Source organism: Vidua chalybeata, chromosome 6, assembly GCF_026979565.1.
Source record: "Vidua chalybeata isolate OUT-0048 chromosome 6, bVidCha1 merged haplotype, whole genome shotgun sequence".
In the NCBI taxonomy this organism is placed as follows: domain Eukaryota; kingdom Metazoa; phylum Chordata; class Aves; order Passeriformes; family Viduidae; genus Vidua; species Vidua chalybeata.
Genome location: NC_071535.1, coordinates 32,878,744 through 32,897,169, shown reverse-complemented (window position 1 = coordinate 32,897,169; position 18,426 = coordinate 32,878,744). Strand labels below are relative to the sequence as shown.

The following is an 18,426-nucleotide window of genomic DNA, read 5'->3' as shown; positions in this document are numbered from 1 at the left end:
AATAAGTATGGAGAAGTGGCTCCCTCCTGCCAAAAGCACATAGAAAAAACCATCTAGCTACATGTTGCTGCAAATCTTCATTGCTTCAGTAGGCTGGCAAGCAAAGCAGGGTTGAATCCACAGCAGTCTGTCCTTCCTGCAATTACCAAGTCCAAGGCTGATGATTGGAGTCCAGGAGAGTGGCTGATCAGCAGGCTGTCACTAAAACCTGCTCAGTTTGAAGAGCTGTTTTCCTAAAGACAGAAGCACAGAATAATTTAGGATGTAAAAGAGACCTCTAAGGTCATTGAGTCCAACCTTTGACCAATTACCACCTTGTCAGTCCACAGCCATTTGGTTGTGTTCTTTTTCTTGAAGACACTGGTTTGCAATCAGCAAACTGAACACATGCCCCGGAACTAATGCTAGGTCATAGTTTCTAGTACTACAAGTCTAGTCTATTCAAGGTAAGCATCTTGTTTTAAACATGATGCAGCACTTAACTGCAGATGCAGGGTAACTGCAAGGAGTTTTCTATTAACACATTAAAAAAAATAATTTTAGAATTGTATTAATAGTAAGGCCATTTCTTTTCTCTCGTGTAGCTGCAGACAGCACAGCTGAATGGTAGCTCCATAGTCTGTTGTAAGATACAGATCCAGCTTGAAAGAGAGACAGAAGAAAGACTGCAGACCTGCAGGCAGCTCTGCAGACTTGTTGCCTCTCCCGCAGGATGGATGGTGTCAGAAGGTGCACAGAACATCCTGCAGGGCACTGATGAGTCACAGCATGTTTCATACATTCAGCAAAGTGGCAGAAAGAAGACTCCCAAAATCCACTACAAGGAGTAAAATTGTAAAGTGATTTATTTTAAATTTAGAAATATTTTACATTTTTACATTAGTGTGCAGTTCATGATGTCTCAAAATACAGAGTGCAGATATATGTATAAAAGTAAAATGTGGGGCTAACCACAGGTCTCAGTAAAGTTACCTTAATTATTTAAGGCATAGAACCCCCATCTAATATTTTAAAAAGTCACATTTAATTACATTCAAAAATTACTTTATGCAATTCATCTAACATTTATTTTTCATTAAATCTGGACTGGTAAAAATGCAGATTACCCTCACTTCAGTCTGATACAGCTCACAACAAAACCTGGGATAAGGTTGAAGAGTTCTCCCAGTATTTTCTTTTATTCTTGAGGGAACTAGCACACATTCTTCATTAAACAAGACAGAATGATTTCTTACACAAGGTAGTTCCAGGTCCAAGCTGGCAGCAGATGGACAGCCAGGTACATATTTCAGTGCTGCTCAAGCGCTTCCTTTCAGCAGGGGACAAAGCTAACACTGGTTAAAAGCTATCATAGCACCTCTCTGGATGTCAGTGAGTGCTGTGTGCCTTAGGAATTAGGAGAGTAGAGCTCAACTTCAAGCAATATGCTTTAAGTCTACATTCAAAAGCTCATTTGTATAAAAACATTCTGTACACCATTTCAGAAAAACTGGGGAGACAAACATGAATGAAGTAACATTAATGGCATGATTTGCTGAGACTGATGCTGCCTATAAACACTGAATACCTAAGGGGGTTCAGCAACCTTGTGCTCATTGGGACTGGCAGAATTTGGACAGCATCTACACAGCTGAGCTAGGTTAACCTTACTCAACATGGTTTACTGCTTTCCACCTTCTTGTCCAGAAACATTCAATACCCAAAAGCCTAATACATCTACAATCATCTTTAAAAAGGTTAGAAGCAATACCATTTTTCCAATATACCTGAACACTGTTGTCATGAACTATGGATGAAACTGAGAACACGCCTGCAATGTGAGGCAAAAAGCCATAATTTTGAATATCCAGCCCTTAGGCCAACAGTAGCACAGTATTTCTAATGCTGACTTGAAGTAAGCTATTCAAGTTTCCACCCCATTTTCTTTCTGAAGCATCATTACTATCTCCACTGATTGCTTAATTGCTTTTCAGCCCTAAATATAATTAAACCAGCAAATAATTCTGCTTTCTAGCAAGACAGGAACACACTCTATACTTCAATTTTTCAACACAAAAATGTACTGATTATTAGTTCAGTACCTAGGACAGTTACCTGACAATTTATATCTGCTCTATACTTAGAGCTCTTTAAATATGGGTGTGAATTTGTTCCACTAACATTTTAAGAAAGAATATATGCAAGACAGAATGGAAAACAGTAACTGCTTTTCTATCCTTCAACATTAGACAGGAGTGAACTACATATTGACATAACTCCAGTGTTTTACCTGTAGGAACAAAGAAACGCTATGGCTAAAAGAGATATTCACAGTTAAGGTTCTTTGTGCTACCCAAACCAGCCAAGATACTACTATTCATTTAGTGTCAGCAACAACAGCCTCACTGCAGATGCACAGCCACAGTAGTTAAACCTTCACAGCCAGAATCATCTGAGGATGCAGAGATGTTCCTACCTGCTTTGCAGAATGCATTAGGATACAGACCTTACCTTTTGTTCCCTTATTTCAAGTTTTTGTTTTAATCATTAAAAATATACCCCTTTCTTGTGACTTCTCAGTCAGTTGCCAGTGTTTTACACATATTTTCACTGCAGCACTGAGCAAATGCAGGACAATACGTTGGCTAGTGAATTACAATACTCATAACACAGTAGCTACATTCAGCTATTTTAATTCCAGTTAGTTGTCCATTAGTCCAACAGCCACAACACGAACCATTTGCAGAGATTAAAAAACCCCACTGTCTTCCAATGTTCAGCACATCAATCTGTATTAGTCAGTATTCTGTTATAAAACATGAGAATTTTAGTTGACTTTCAAGCAGCATGTCTTATAACTATATATTTTCACAAAAATATAACCTCTGCCCTTCTATCTCTACAAGTCTGTGAAAAACAGCGGCTCCAATCAGTCGGTGTGTTTTAAAGAAAATACCGTAAAAATATCACATCTAAAAGTTCAATATAACAGTCATCTTTGATTGGACCTAAAATTACTGTGCAGTCAAATCTGATTTTAAAAGTCTGACTAAAAAAGACACAAGGATCAAAATATTTACATTATACACATTTTTCAACACAGTGCTAATTGAAAGTGGAATGTTTGAGAATTAAAATATTATCTCAAGCCTCATAGGGCAGCTCCAGACCAGAGTAGCATCTTCATTCTGTGTATTTTTTGAACAGGAAAGGTTTCTCATTGACATTTTTTCACATGTAGATTATTCCTCTGCCCAATGATCTGTAGAATTATGCTCCTGAACTAGCATCATGTCCCGCAAAGTCATTAAGTTAAGTGTTAAATAACATTCGTATTTATAACTATGTGACAGCATAGACTATATATATATATATACACACACACAAACACACTTAAAATCTTTGTCCTAAGGGTGATTCTAAGTTAAAAAAAGTGGATTTATGTATAAAAGTAGTTGCTAGAAAAAATCTATCTAAAGCTTTAGAATTTAGTACTGATATAGTCTCCATTTCTAGACCACAGAGAAAGAAAACCTGGACAATCTTTAGATCAGTTAAATTGGCTCACAAGCTGATCAGCGTATTTCTCAGTAATACGCAATTTCACTGGCAAAGGATGCTGCCACTGAGGTCTAGAGCTCACATGCATTTATACTAGAATTGGGCAGACCTACACATGATCTGCTTGGAAAGGTAACTAGATTGAAGTCCATTTGTCCCTTGGAACTGCTCTCATCGTAGCCAGGTGGAGGGCACCCACTGGGGTTCTGTGTCGAGCTTATTTATTAACCGAAGTAACTCTTGATACGCCTTATCAAGATCAGAATTCACAATTGCTGTATCAAAGTAGTGGCCATTGTTCTGTTCCATCTCCCTTGTCTTCTCTATGATTTCTCTCAGCTCTTCTGGCTGCAATCAGAAACAGAGTTAGTGTAGGTGTGTAAGCTTCTCCCCCACAGTAACAACAGGGAAAGGGAACAACTCAGTTTCTTTACACGAACACTCCTGGTGTTGCTATTGGCTGTTAAAAAGTTTACAGAACACTCAATCATGATCCATATTTGAAAGTTAAGGGCGTTCAAGACAATCCTGACTGACTGGCTATGAGTGGCAAAGAGTAAATAACTGTCCAGGCTGAAGAAAATGAGGAAGATCTAGCATTGCTCATTACACAACACTGATCTCACTGAGGGAGACTAGAGATGGCAGAGATGGTGTAAGACAAAGTCTGACCCATGCAGAACAAGGCAGCATTCCACTGGCACTACCAACACCTAACGGCCAAAGGATATGGCTGTGACTGTTCAATACACAGCAGTAAGAGCCACACACAGTGACAGTTACACATTTAGGATGACCAAATCACCATAATATCAGGTGAATAACATTGCAGAAATATGGAAAACACCATTTGGCATATGTTATATATGCCCATATAGAAGGGCATGTGTTAAAAGCAAGAATATTGCAGTGTAGATAAATGATACAATGGCAGAAGTAGAAATGTTTTGATTTCAGAATTTTTCTTACACTTAGATTCTAAAAGTGTGTTTATTTCTCTCAACTTCTTTTTGTATTGTATGAAGAAATATTCAGGTATAATTTTTAGAGTTAATATTCCAGGTAGGATATTTCAAAAGGAACTTCAGGCCTTCAGGATTTTTTTCTTAGTCACTACACACTCTTAATAAAATCAGAGCAACATTAGGGCATACCTGCAAGAAATACCCTTTTCTTTATCAGGGAAGGGGTTTAACTTGGTAGCATGTGCCCAATTGAAATAAATACCACTCCAATACAATTAATCAGAAAGAAAACAGGCACAGTGTAACACCAAGAAATGCACTCCTTTTTATTGCAAATGGATTCCTTGACTATTGCAATAAAAATCCAGAACATACATAAGATGCAATATTTATATAAAATAAAGTTTCTTTCATGGCATAAACATGAAGAAGGAAACACCCATTTAAAGACCGTGATTATATTTGACTCGGGGGCAGGAGGAGGAAAGGAAAGAAAGGAAATTTCCTCTGTTTCAGCACTTGGACTTAAATGGACTTTTAAATCTTACACACAAGTAATAAATCACCCTTGCATCGAACAAGGAGGGCAAAACAACACAGCCATAGAAAACAGTGAGTTATGATTCCTGAGCTACAGCTGTGTCAGGAGTAACTGCAAGTTATGTTGGGAAGATTGTTTTTCCTTAGTATGAACTACATTATGCTCAATTAGTACTTTGAAGATACTGTGGTGGCAAAGGGCACCTGCCAATCACTACAGGGTAGATTTCATTTAAAAAGCTGATGATGAACCTACTCCATTGCCTGAGCAATAAGCATTTGGTATATCATAGCCTGATAAGGAAATTTTCTGAGCTTTCAGATGTCCTAGTTTAATCTTTGGCTTTCAAGTCCATTCTGCAGAACTAACTTCTGAGAAACTAAATAATCTCATAAGCTCAGATCTTGGACATGACTGGTTAAAAATGAAGAGTGATCCCACAAGATCAAGCATTAAAATAATTTTATCTGAAGAGTTTTGGATTTTCAAGTAAATGCTTTTCCAAAGGCAGGTATATTCTGAAATGAAAACCAGTAATCCTTTGCTCCATAGCATTACTCCTGGGTTTACTTGAGGACAAAACTGAGTTTTCCATAGTTTTGAAATAAAAGGTCATGTTTTTTGTACCCAAATGCAGAGACTCCAGTGCAGACACTGTGCCCCAGGATTACTGAATTAGCAGAGCATTCCCTTGTCTAATACCTCTCACATCCCTTTATGCAAAAGCATCCTGAATGAACCCTTCCCTTAGCATGGTCTGTCTAACAACCTGGAGCACATCTACACTGGTTCACTGCAGTGCTAATGCCAGTACCATCACCGAGTCCCCATCCCAAGGAAAGAGTATGTGCATTTGTTCACCAAACACAGCATGGTTTCAAAAGTGTAAGACACCTTACCTTCGGATTTTTCCCTTCTTTGGCCAATAAAGCACGTAGTCGTTCTTGTGAAGGTGGTGCAACAAATATGATATATGGCTTCAAGTCAGAGTTACGGAGTGTTTTCAGTGACTGAAAAAATAGGATTAAATATTTAACAATTCCACGCAGGAAATGGGCATTTATTGATGCACTATTCACATGCTATAACTGATAATATACTCTTCAAACACAACAACTGTACAATATATTAACTGCAATAGAATTAATTGTAACAGCATTTCAGAGTTCAGACACCATTTCCTACGAAATTTATATTCCAACATTTTTCAGCTTCCTGAAACTGAAATACTTACTTTTGTTCAAGAATATTCTTCATAACTGAACTGAAGGAACAGATCTTTTGTTATCCAAAAGCAAAAAAAATGTTAGCTACATTGAACTAAGTGTCATACAATTCTAAGGAAAGGTATCAGTTTTGAACAGAGGGAGGAGTCTTTAAATATTACAGTTTACTTGAAAAACTACAGTTTAACCTTTTCTGTTTTGAAGATTAAAATACAGGACATCAGATGCACTATTACTGTACGCGTAGTATTTTGTTTGTCAGGTTTGTCTTGGGATAAACAACTTGTCTCTGAGATAAATTTTTATAGCCACAGAATTAGATAAATTTTTAGAGTTATGAATCTGCATCTCATGACATGCTTTGCAATGCCCATGAGCTACACTAGTAAAGTATCACATGGTCTCAACTGGTGATGACTAATTGATGACTAACTATAGCTTCAATACTACCAGATTTTACTGATGTGGCTGAGTTTTAGGGCTTCTTTTGCAGCATCTACAACAGCAGCAGACCTCATACATATCACATGTATCAGAAAACAGGCTGCATTCCAGGACTCAGCCTCTTACCATGTTTGACTAAATTTCCAAATGGAGGTATGCAAGCATAGTTTTTCTCTTCATAACCAAAATGTCACAGCTAAATGTTTTTTCAATACTGTTGATGTGATGTTCATTTCTGAACTGTATTTGGAAACTGCATACACATTCCTGAAATGCAACTTCCAAGTATAATCACAAACAATGTTATTGCTATCTTCAAAAACGCCAAAGATCACAGAATAATTAAAGATGGAAAGACACAAATCTTATTTTAATTAATTTTTAATTTTAGATCATTTCCAGATACTTAACGCTGGTGAAAACTAAGGCCCCTATCACCTGCAGCACAGATAAAGATGTGCATATTTGCAAACAAAGAACTGAATACAGTCAACTGAGCATCCTGGCATAAACATGAATATGGATCTTGAAAACATGCTTATTTTATAAACCAGACAGAGCTCTATAGATAATTCACAGTAGCTTCTACAATTAAAACATGACAGGCAAGAGCTTTGCCATACCTGGGTATGAAGATTTAAAAGACATATCTTGCCCGAGTTGATGACTTGCCGCACGGAGTCTATGCTCGTACCATACAGGTTCTTCTCAAACTCCCCATATTCAATGAACTTGCCTGCAGCTATGTCACTCTCAAATGCCTGTCGGGAGATGAAATGATAATCCCTGCCAGCGGCTTCAGTCTCTCGCCTACTCCGAGTAGTATCTACAAAAAACAAATCGAGATGGTGATACACATATAGAACTGAAGAAAAGAAAGAGCTTTTCTCTTAGCAGGCATATTGCTAATCATGCAAACACAACCCCCATGCCCTCCCCAACCCAACATAGGAAATATCCATAAAATACATGTATTTTATTTTCTACAATAAATGCCCCTGGTGAGATTACGTTGTCAAACTTAATTTAGAGGTCTCTTTTACATTATCTAGAGGAAAAAAATAGTAAACTACAAAAAGAATAGTTTTAACCGTGCAGTTGTGTTCTTGTGAAAACAGCTATTAATTGTTTTTCAACAAATATATATTGCTAAATTTTTTGTAAACATAATCTAGGGTTAGACATTAGACATTAAAAATATAATATTCACTGAAATACAAGTGGTTTGGGAGGGCAATAAAGCCACCCAAATTTAAATTTACGCAGGACATTTGATTAAAAATTTTCTATCCATTTATACTGGCTTCTTTTTGAACTTCTGTGACTCACTCCAATTTTATTCACATATATTTTAATGCCTCTGGAATAGTGTTTGTAACACTGGATTTGCATTAACTTCCCTTTCTTCAGGAGCTCAATATATCCTGCCGCAAACCCTCGAGCTCCTAATTACTATTTCCAACACAACAGGATTTGTCTGCAGCCAAGGCTTGGAGCAAGGATCCTTATCTGCCGCCACACTCACGGGGCACGGCGGCGGCAAAGCGATCCACTTCGTTATTCATCAGTCTCTGCCGCAGCTCGTTCTGGCCGCAGTTCTGGGGGCCAATCAGAACGATGGGACGTTTCCTATTTGCTGGCTGATGGTACAGTGACATTTCCTCGTAGGTCAGAATTTCCTCATTGTCATAATCTTGAGAGAGAACAATAAAACAGTCACAAAGTACTCTACTGCCAGTTTCATCTATTGCCTGTCATGCAGTATCAGATTTCAGACAGTTCCTGATTCTCTGCCCAGCATCTAAATCTGAGTCACCAAAGCAACAGAAGCCCAAAGATCATCATGTGCCCAGTATGATGAGAACTTTTTCCCTTTCTTGGGAAAAAAAAATGTTTCCACTTATTACTCTTCACATAACTAGCAGCACAAACCCAAGAAACAACTTTTTCTTGCAAAAAAAAAAAAAAGTCTCTAGTACAAGAGTAACACTTTATACCCAATGGCAGCAACCATCACCCCAATCCCAAAGTACTTTTGTAAGAACATAGCCTATAAAATTTGTCAAGAAGGTTTCCATTTATGAAATTTAACTATGCAGAGTGAGGTGATATTACAAAGCCATAATGAATTGGTTCATCACTGTAAAACGTTGAGTGCTTCTATGCCTAAAAAGCTATCTGTTTTTTCCCTTATCATCTGATCTTTATTAAAGACACTACAAATCCTTCCACTTCTTTTACATCTTTCACTAAATGCTACAACACAACATAGTATTGCTCTTACACAGAACTTACTGCTAGCATTTCTAACATCATATCCTGAATTTTAGCATTCTCTTCACAATTATTTATGGTTGTTTCTAATTACACACATTGTGCAAAAGTTGTTCCTTACCATCATTTTTATTTGCATTGTATAAAACCTTTTTCCGTTTCTTTTTGTTCTTCTTCGCACACCAGAGTTTTCCTAATCAAAATAAAAATTATGACAATCAAACACCCATACAACAAAAATCTTCCTATTCTGCCCATGTTTTGGATCTTTAAAGTGAAGAAATTATTCTGTGGTTTTGATAGTCATAATATCCTTTTGTTGACTGCAATGCTTTAGTGTATTAAGCAAATGTCAAGGACTTCAACCAAGTCAGGGCAGATAAAGTTCTTTATGAAAAAAGGAGCTTTCCAAATTCTCTACATCCTCCTAATTACAGCACACATAGTTGTGAAAAACTCATGTGATTTATACAACTAAGTGTTAAGTTCAGACTTGTATTTACATGAAGAATTTCAAAGAATCATCCCACTTGTATTACCAAAAAAAAACCACACCAGGAGATTTTTCTGTAACTCCATCATGACAAGGTTCCATGTAACACTAATTAACACTGCTACAAGAGATTTATTTTTACTTGGGAAGCATATATCCCACCTGATTTTTCAGGCTCCTTGTCTTCTTCTATGGTTTGCTTCATTGCTTCTCTTTGTTGCTGAAAACTTTTTCCTTGATACATTAAAAAAAGCACAAGAGTCATTAACATTTAGAAACCATTTCCATGCTTTTTCATAATGACTTACTCATTTGACTCTTTCCTAATCTTTTACATCTCTGAAGGTTCTAGCAGAATGTAACATACAAAAGAAATTTTAAAAGAGAAACCAAAATTGCTGCAACACTGATTTATTACTTCAGAAATATATTCATCAAGAGAGACTTGCAGAGCATTTGTTGTATACTAGACAGTTTTGCCTGGAAAAGTGAAAGTACAGGAAAGACTACCTTTCCCGACTATGATGATGTAATTTTCTAATTATTTTTGTATGTCAAATGTGTTATATTTATATTAAATATTTTGAACTTCAATTTAAAATAGATTACCCTGTACTTAAATTAGTGTTTCTCTCAATTTATTCAAGCATCATAAAATTACAGTGTGATATTCTATGGAATTTGAAAAGTCTTTTGTTCATCACATTTAACAGAGCAGCAGGTCTTTAATGAACTAGGCTGCAATACATTGCAATGCAAAAATTATGAACAGACTTCAGTGTCTGAAAACCCTGTTATCCAAAGGCCCCAACAGCGAGAAAGGAAGTCTGTCGTAAGTAACTCGAGCCCTTTGCTAAGTGAAAACATGCTGAAAAATGACCACAAATAGGTACTGTATCAAGCAGTTTATTTGGAAAAGGTAGGAAACCTCAGAGGTGTGCCCATCTCCAGAGAGAACAATTTGCTGCAGTCCTGCATCTCTGCTGCAGCCAGCAGAGGGAACTCTGAATCTACTGAGTCGCCATGGTGGAGGAATAAAGGAAGAGGAGAGTAGCTCCTGAAAAGGGCAGTGAAAGCAGTAGCTTTACTCTGCATTTAACTCCAGACATGGCAATGCCCAACAGCAGGCTCTGTTGCAAGTGGTTCAAAACCACAGACATATTTAAGGCAACAGATATTTAAGAGTACACAAATCTTTGAAAACCTGAGTATTGCTCCTGTGTGGCTATGATAACTAACTTGACTGACCATCAAGCTTTTTCTAGAGCTTTATTTACCAGGGATGAGGCCTGCCAATGGCTGATTATCTTCATCTCCATCTCTGTAGGCCTGCCACCAGTTTGGATCTTCTTGACTGATCACATGGAGTATGTCTCCTTTTTGAAAAGACAGGCCTAACTCTCGGCAGGGGACGTAAGGGTCATCAGAGGGATCATAGTCAAAATGCGCTTTCACGTGTATCTGTAGGAGATTGAACATTAGAAGAAAGAAAAACACCCCAGTGAGTTCTGAAAAATTAAACCTTGTCTTCCTGTGATTGCATTAGAGCTACGAGACATAAAAACTCCAAGCTTCTTGGAGTTTTTAAAATGGAAACTTTATCTGGGGCATACAGGAGGTACTGGAATGGAATCATTAGGGTAGCAATGGAAAAGACACAGTTGTGCTAGGCTGGATAGAAAGGCTTGAATTTAATATGCAACTTCCTCACTGTAGGAGACAATCCTCCCAGCTACTGATTTAAGTAAAAAATTATCAGATGTATTCTGATTGCTTGAAGTACCTAATAAATACACAGACTTAAACCCATTTGCTGGACTTAAAGTGAAGTTTCACTTGTAAAGTATTTTGTCACCAATCATTAACGTCTGGGCATTCTTTCTTGAAACTGTTAAAGCTATCTTTTCCTCCCAAAGCATATTTGCAGGTTTTGACAACCCAAGTTTTTTAAATACATACATATATACATATATATATAAATAGACACACACAAAACACAGAAATTCAAAATAAGAAGCCCAGAACCACAGGAAGTTCTACTTTTACAACTTCTTTCAGAAACTGAGTTAAAATTGTACTAAACGTTTCAGTTTAAGATCATTAATAATTTTCAACAGTTAATTCAGGTGTTAGTCTGATAACAAGTAAAATCAACTTAAATGGCTACGTTTTAGGTTTGTTCCACAGTGTAAAGGACCTGCAGAAGAACTTTTTACACACTACTGGTAAAACAAAGTACGTTTCACCAAGCACAGTAACACCAGTAGAGCTACTTACAACTGTCTCCTTCGCAGGAGGTGGCTTGCTCTGCTGACTAGGAATCAATACGAAGGTCAGAGTACCATGCATGTCAGCCTGAGAGGAAAAATAGACTCTTCATATACAGTATCAAAATATGGCTTACGGTTAAGAATTTTAATAAAGAATACATTTTAGAAAATGTTTTAAAAATTCCCATTAGAAGTTGTTCCTAACAGCGCATCATCTACCCCTTAGCTGGTTTAAAATATAAAGTACAGATACAGACGCAGTGAGTCAGTGAGACTAGAAAGCTAAATGTTGATACTCAGATTTTAAAAGCCTAGCTTTCTTGAATATAAACTATTTCTATTTGAAACGGAGCAGCTGCTGTTCTGTCAAGCAGAGACGGAGAAATGGATAATTGTTCTGTTCAAATAGAACAATTGTTCTTGTTCTGTTCAAAAATACCAATAAGTGGGTCTACTGGAATGTAAAAATATATTAAAAAAATAATTTTTCTAGAATTGTTTAAATGGAACAGTGCTTTCAAATCTAAACATTTCTGCTATGATTTTATGCTGTTAACATTACTGAAGAATTCAAAACACTGCTTAAAGATTTGCTAAGATACTCAGATCTTGCATATGTGAAGTGTTCAATACCAACACTGTAGTCATCCTTGATAAAAAAGTAGAATATAATAAATGTCTTGTCTTTATCTTCTTTGTTAACGTACTTCCATTTGCAGAATGCATTTGTACACATAAAAAATAAATTATAAAGTGCAAGTGACAACCTGTGACAAGGTCTACAGGTGTTTCACGTCATATACACCATTCTATGAACCTTAACACAACAATTTATCCTGTATAAAACAGGATATATATGCATGTATCTCAGAAAATTCAGAACTAAGGCTTAAATCAACTTGAACAAGTTACACTGCCTGCAAGAAAGGAAAATCCATTCTTTTCAGTCCACAAGGAATGTATATAATCTCACCGTGATCATGTGACCAGCCGAGTCTCACTGTACCATAAGACAACTTCATCTATGGATATTGCTGTCCACTATCCCTACAATACACAATCTACAGCTGAACCTAAGTTTTTGTCCTGATTCTGGTTTGTCTCTAGAGCATAAACCTACTAAGTAATTTGAAAATTACTTAATATGTTTTTCTTCTTTTTTCCCTCCAAACTCCCTACTAAATAAGTCCTAATTGATATTTCCAATGTTTTGTGCCAAAGTTATAAATTGACGTCTAAAAAAAATAATTTTTATGTGTTTCCACTTTGACAATATGGTCTTGCCTGCTGCAATTGGATCAAAGATTCAGAGCTGGGTTCCAGGTGTCTTGGAGTCTTGGACACTGATCCAAAGCAGGTACCAAGGAAAAGCATGAAAGAAATGAAATTGGGCAACAAAAATACCGGGGGTAATCGCCAGCTTTTGACATTTTTCTCACAGGGCCTTTTTGGAAGTGAGTTAGCTTATTAATTCCTGATGGATTTCTTGTCTAGCTGCTTTTAAACTAAAGTATAATTTTGTCATGAATGGTGTAATAGACAAGAAAATATCTATGCAAGTAAACTGCTAGACAAAAGGGCTTTTACCAGGCACAAAAGAGTAGTAGGTCTTGTCACATAAAGGTCCTGTGTGATACAATTTGTGGTGGGTTAAGTCTGGCCAGCAACTTAAGCACTGACCAGCTCCTAACACACTCCTCTCTCCCAGCAGGTTGAGGGAGAGAATTGAAGACCAAATGCAATAAAAAATCTCATGGGTCAAGGTAAAAACAGTCTAATAAGTGAAGTGGAAAAACCCCAACCCAACAAGTGATGCAAAAGCAATCACTCACCACCCAGATTTTACTGCTCAGCCTGATGTTACATGGCCAGTCACATCACTGTGGTCAATTTGGGTCAGCTGTCCCAGCTGTGTCCCCTCCCAACCTCTTGCTCACCCCAGCCGGTTGCAGGCAGCAGATAGGGTGAGAAACAGAGAAGGCCTTGACACTGTGCACGCACTGCTCAGCAACAGCTAAAACACTGGTGCATTATCAACACTGTTTCAGTCTAAACCCAGCCTTCAACCCAGCACCATATAAGCTGCTAGAAAGAAAATTACCTACAAACCAGCCACACATTTATTACTTGTGGACTGAATCAGAGACAAAGATGAAAAGTTATGGCTTTTCAGAGCTAAACAAAGTTTTGTTAGAAATCCTTAGAAGTTAAGTGTAAAGATAACAGCTTGATGCTTCCACATTTGTAGGCTTAATTTTTGCAGGTAACCACAATTATACTTGTCGGTATTGTCCTATGCATCAGAAAGAAAACTTGAAATGCACCTCCACATATGAATACCAGCTACCAGAATGAAAATACTTTTAAGGCTAAATATGAGTAAAATGACAAGCAGAGTCAACAGGCTTAAGACTTATGAAATGAGTATTTACTGCAAAGAAAACAAGAAGTGTTCCAACTCACCAGCAAGTCAAAAACTTCATTAACATCTTTTCCACGGATCTCAATGCCATTGATCTCCAGAACTTCATCCCCTTCATGCAACAGCCCACTCTTCTCTGCAGCACCTCCTTTGACTATTCGACTGATGATAACAGAATCCATTTCATTGCGAACAGTAGCACCCTGTGTAGCAGCAACACATTCTGAAGTTATTACATATATGAAACTCAAAGCCATCTATTGTATATATTCCAAGCCCGTGGAAAAACTATGCTGAAAGAGAATGCAAGTAACAGCTTGGATGCATACACACAATGCTCCAGTTCAAAGAAACCACTGCTTAACTCCTTCAACCTACACTAAAGACTGAAGAATTTAATTGCTCCATAAAATTCATTATTTTTTTATAAACATAGTCCTAAGGAAACTCTTATTTGAAAGATGCAAATAGCTGATAATAAGTGCTAAACAAACCCCAAAACCAGAAACCAGCCAACCAAAAAAACCTACACCTAGTTGGCACAAGGTTTAAGCTCCCTTGCAGCAAACTTGGGATAGTGACTCTTGCCAAGAAGATCTGTCAAAACCCAAGATGATAGAAGTTGTACAGATTTTACAATCTGTAAAATGGTACAATGGTAGTATGGCTACTGCCCAATTGAAGTTAAACACAAGTTTACTGTCTATGACTGTTTCTCATTTTGGAGGGAGGGAGAGTGTTTAGAAGTTAAACGCTACCTTGGCATTTGAGTTCCTAACATTTCATAGCAATCTGGAAAGGACAAAAAAGCTGACTTCCTCTACATATACCTGAGGAAGCACCAGTACTTACCAAGGGAATATCCCGAGCTTTCTCAATGCGAACTATTTTAACCGTCTCCCCTCCATACATGCCAACATTCTCATAAATCTTTTCATCTGTCATAGGCTCTGGTTGCATTTCTTGTTCTGCAACTTTATCATGAGCCAGTAGAAGTGCCTAGTGTTAAACAAAATCATCTCAGTTACAGAAAATATCACACTTGATATGCATACAAAACAGTAGATTAAATTCTGCAATTTCAAAGGTCTCTGTAGGTTATAGAAAATTGCAAACTGACTCAATAAAAAAATATTTATCACAGCTATGAAGCATCTGCTTTTTTTCAAAACTTTCAGACTAGAAAATAATATAAAAGCAATTTTGAACACATCTTTTGACTGTACTTCTATCTTACCTGTACTAAAAAACTAGACACTGGTTTACTGTGTATGTGTCTGCAGACTCAGAATAAGTTTTGTAGAGAAAACTACTTTTACATCACCACCCCAGGACAAAATTTCCTTTATGCACCCTAAGGTAAGCATGAAACAACTGCCAAAGGTAAAAACAAATAAGTAAAGCAGCTCATGCTTTGCCCTGTTCCGACTGACCTCCTGCTACATTGTTTATGTGCAAATCACGCTGTAATACATATAGACTGTAGCAAGGGCTGAATACAATCATGCACTACACTTCATTAAAAAGTTCCATTGCTTTCTGGAAATTGCAAATTCCTTATCCTAGAAAAATAAGGGTTGAGGAATAAAATTCATCCTTGCCCAGTCAGCCCAAGGCAAAAAACAAGTTACACTGAAAGCAGCATCAAGAAATAGATCCATTAGATTAGAAATTTCATTTTGTTTTACCTGCATGTGAGGGGCATTCAGCAAAGCATTAAGCTCCTGTCCATCCTTATGGTGGCTGGGTTTCAAAACACTCTGTACCTAATAAGAAACCAAGCAGTAAAACTCTAAATCTAGCCAGCAATTTATCAATCCTCCCTCTCCTACTCAAGCACAACCCCCTACTTGCAATTACTCATTTTACTGAAAGAAAAGTATATCCATGTAGTTGTTTACACTACTGCTGATTGATTAATCTAGTACACATTAGGAAAACATGCAATGAGACCAAAGGACTAACCCAGCACATCCTGCCTCAGTAATAATCTACCAAATCTAAGTTGGTATCCAGTACCTCACACAGATTTGTCAATACCAGAGATTGGCGATGAGCTTACTAATCGCAAAGATGCACACAAAAAAAATTAAACTCTAGGCAGTGAAAGTTAGCGATTTCATGGCAGTGAAATCAGTCACAATGAAGTGTCTTATGAGACTATGCTGGGCTTTTAAATTGGAGTAATTTCTTATTAATGTGACTAGCCTTCCTCTTCCTTAAATGCAGATTATCATATTCTTATCACATAAACTATTTCCACCAACAGCAAGGCCAAAGATTCCGAAACAGGTTTGGCAATGCATCCTGGAGCTCCTGTCTCAGGAAGCGCACAAATCAAAATTTCAGAAGGTCCCTCCCTGGAAACCTGATTTCTTTGGCTGATTCCAAAATAATCTGCACTAACACAAGGATAGTTTTTGCTCAAGCAGCTTCAGTTGCCAAAATAAGTTTTCCTTCTCATGCAGTTACCAAACAAGCCTTGTCATCATCTCTTGCAAATACTGGTATGCTCATACAGAGAGCCAAGAGGAGTCCTCTTATGTAAAGGTGAGGCTGAAGATGCTTTCCAAAGGCATTATCCTCTGGCCTAATCTGGCCAAAGGCACACAAGTGCAACAGCACAAATGAATCCAAAGACATCAAGAGCAGATTATACAAATCAGAGCAGCACCTTTCAGAGAAACAGAAAACATTTTGTTCAAGAGCTTTTGACCCTTACAGATGAGGTAATGTGACATTAGAGAATCAAGAAACCAAAAGCTTCAAAGAGAAAATAATTCATCTTTTTGTATCATCTAACAGTATCTAGAGGTTGGAAGAACCTCTATACTAGGAGCAATTATCTACAGAAATGCTAACAACTATCTTGGATGCTACCAGACAACCGCACTGAAAACTTTTAAGTCAAAACATTTTTAAATTCTAGGAGAAGCCACTAAACAAATTGTACCGATGGAACAAGATCCTCACATTGTCAAGAGAACTGTCACAGTGAACATGCTCCTGTGCTTTGCAATAAACATAGCACAACCTCCAAAGCCTTCCTTCTGACATCCCTAGAACATGCCTCATGGTGAGCAAATGTAGTATACCTTAAAATGGTCAAAGAAGAAGCCAGATTTATGTAGTTTCTTAAAATGGTTTCTTTAAAATCAGAGAACAGAAAGAGTTCAGCTTCACAAATCCTGACTTCAGCCATATGTCGAAATTAGAAAGGAAGCTATCACACCTGGCTTAGACTGAATTCTAGGATGTCACACAGCAAACAGAACATGGTAAAAGCCATATCTCACTGACAAGTTTTCCTCCGTTTTGAAAGAAAAGACTCTTCTATACAAAAGACTTTCTCATAAAGGTTTATTAACGGTCTCTAACTTTCAAGGGGCTTTGAAGAAGCCACAAGAAGCCTTAAAGCTTTATTTATCAAATCTTTATGATCTTTTAATAGGAAAACCTACTCAGAAAGCAACTTGGAAGTCTTGCAAGGAACACAATCTTCTGAATGCAAGGTCAGAGGCTGGGAATTTGACAGTGGGAAAGAAAGTAATCTGGTTCAACCAGTTACTCTGTGTGCAGTAAACATCCTTTATTCAAGATGAATTTCTGCTTTGAATAATTTGATTATTCAAATTTTTAATATATTCCCCCCCCTTTAAGAAAAACGTACATCTCTCATTTGTTTATTTAATGAAGCTCTAGGAAAGCTTCAGGCTGCCCTATAGACCACTTATTACAGCAGTAGTGCTGCTTGCCAGAGTCCTTTGTAACTCATGGTAATAAATCCCAGAGCTTTATTAGACTAAGAAATTTGAAGAAATCTGTTGTTCCAGAAGTGACACACTACACATGGCACAGATGATCCACACAGAGTATGTAGCAATATCTGTATTTTCTTAACTCTTCATACTAGTTTTTATTGTTAATCATGTTACCTTTAGATCAGGAACCTCCCCCGCCTGCCCCAGAGTTATCCATTTGGTTTCATTACATACACCACAATTTGTAGGCATGTATGATGGAGGCATGTGTTGGAGTGATATTAAGCATTCAGAAATTAACTGCACCTGCAAAATTCTGTTGTTGTTTACCAGCAGGTGAGCAGGACTGTCAGATGGAATGTACATGCACATTCTAGTGCACTTACACCAGAAGTCATGAGCTTCCAGTGCATCCCCTCAATAGCACTGATCTAGTTTATTTGTCTGATTTTGCAGAAGCAAACAGTAGCAAGTCCAAAACATTTAAGAA

At 37.3% G+C, this 18,426-nt stretch overlaps 1 protein-coding gene across 1 annotated transcript in view; it reads right to left on the bottom strand.

Annotated features, from left to right (window-relative positions):
• Positions 1-827: 827 nt before the first annotated feature.
• Positions 828-18,426, bottom strand: part of PALS1 (protein associated with LIN7 1, MAGUK p55 family member) — a 32,829-nt gene continuing 15,230 nt past the window's right edge. Inside the window, exons 5-15 of the mRNA XM_053946762.1 lie at positions 15,864-15,941; positions 15,028-15,174; positions 14,217-14,378; positions 11,761-11,838; positions 10,761-10,944; positions 9,646-9,717; positions 9,112-9,183; positions 8,242-8,409; positions 7,340-7,542; positions 5,946-6,056; positions 828-3,888 (exon numbers count right to left, since the gene is read on the bottom strand). Coding sequence (XP_053802737.1) covers positions 3,712-3,888; positions 5,946-6,056; positions 7,340-7,542; positions 8,242-8,409; positions 9,112-9,183; positions 9,646-9,717; positions 10,761-10,944; positions 11,761-11,838; positions 14,217-14,378; positions 15,028-15,174; positions 15,864-15,941 — 1,452 coding nt within the window. The 3' untranslated portion in view covers positions 828-3,711. The remainder of the gene's footprint in view (positions 3,889-5,945; positions 6,057-7,339; positions 7,543-8,241; positions 8,410-9,111; positions 9,184-9,645; positions 9,718-10,760; positions 10,945-11,760; positions 11,839-14,216; positions 14,379-15,027; positions 15,175-15,863; positions 15,942-18,426) is intronic.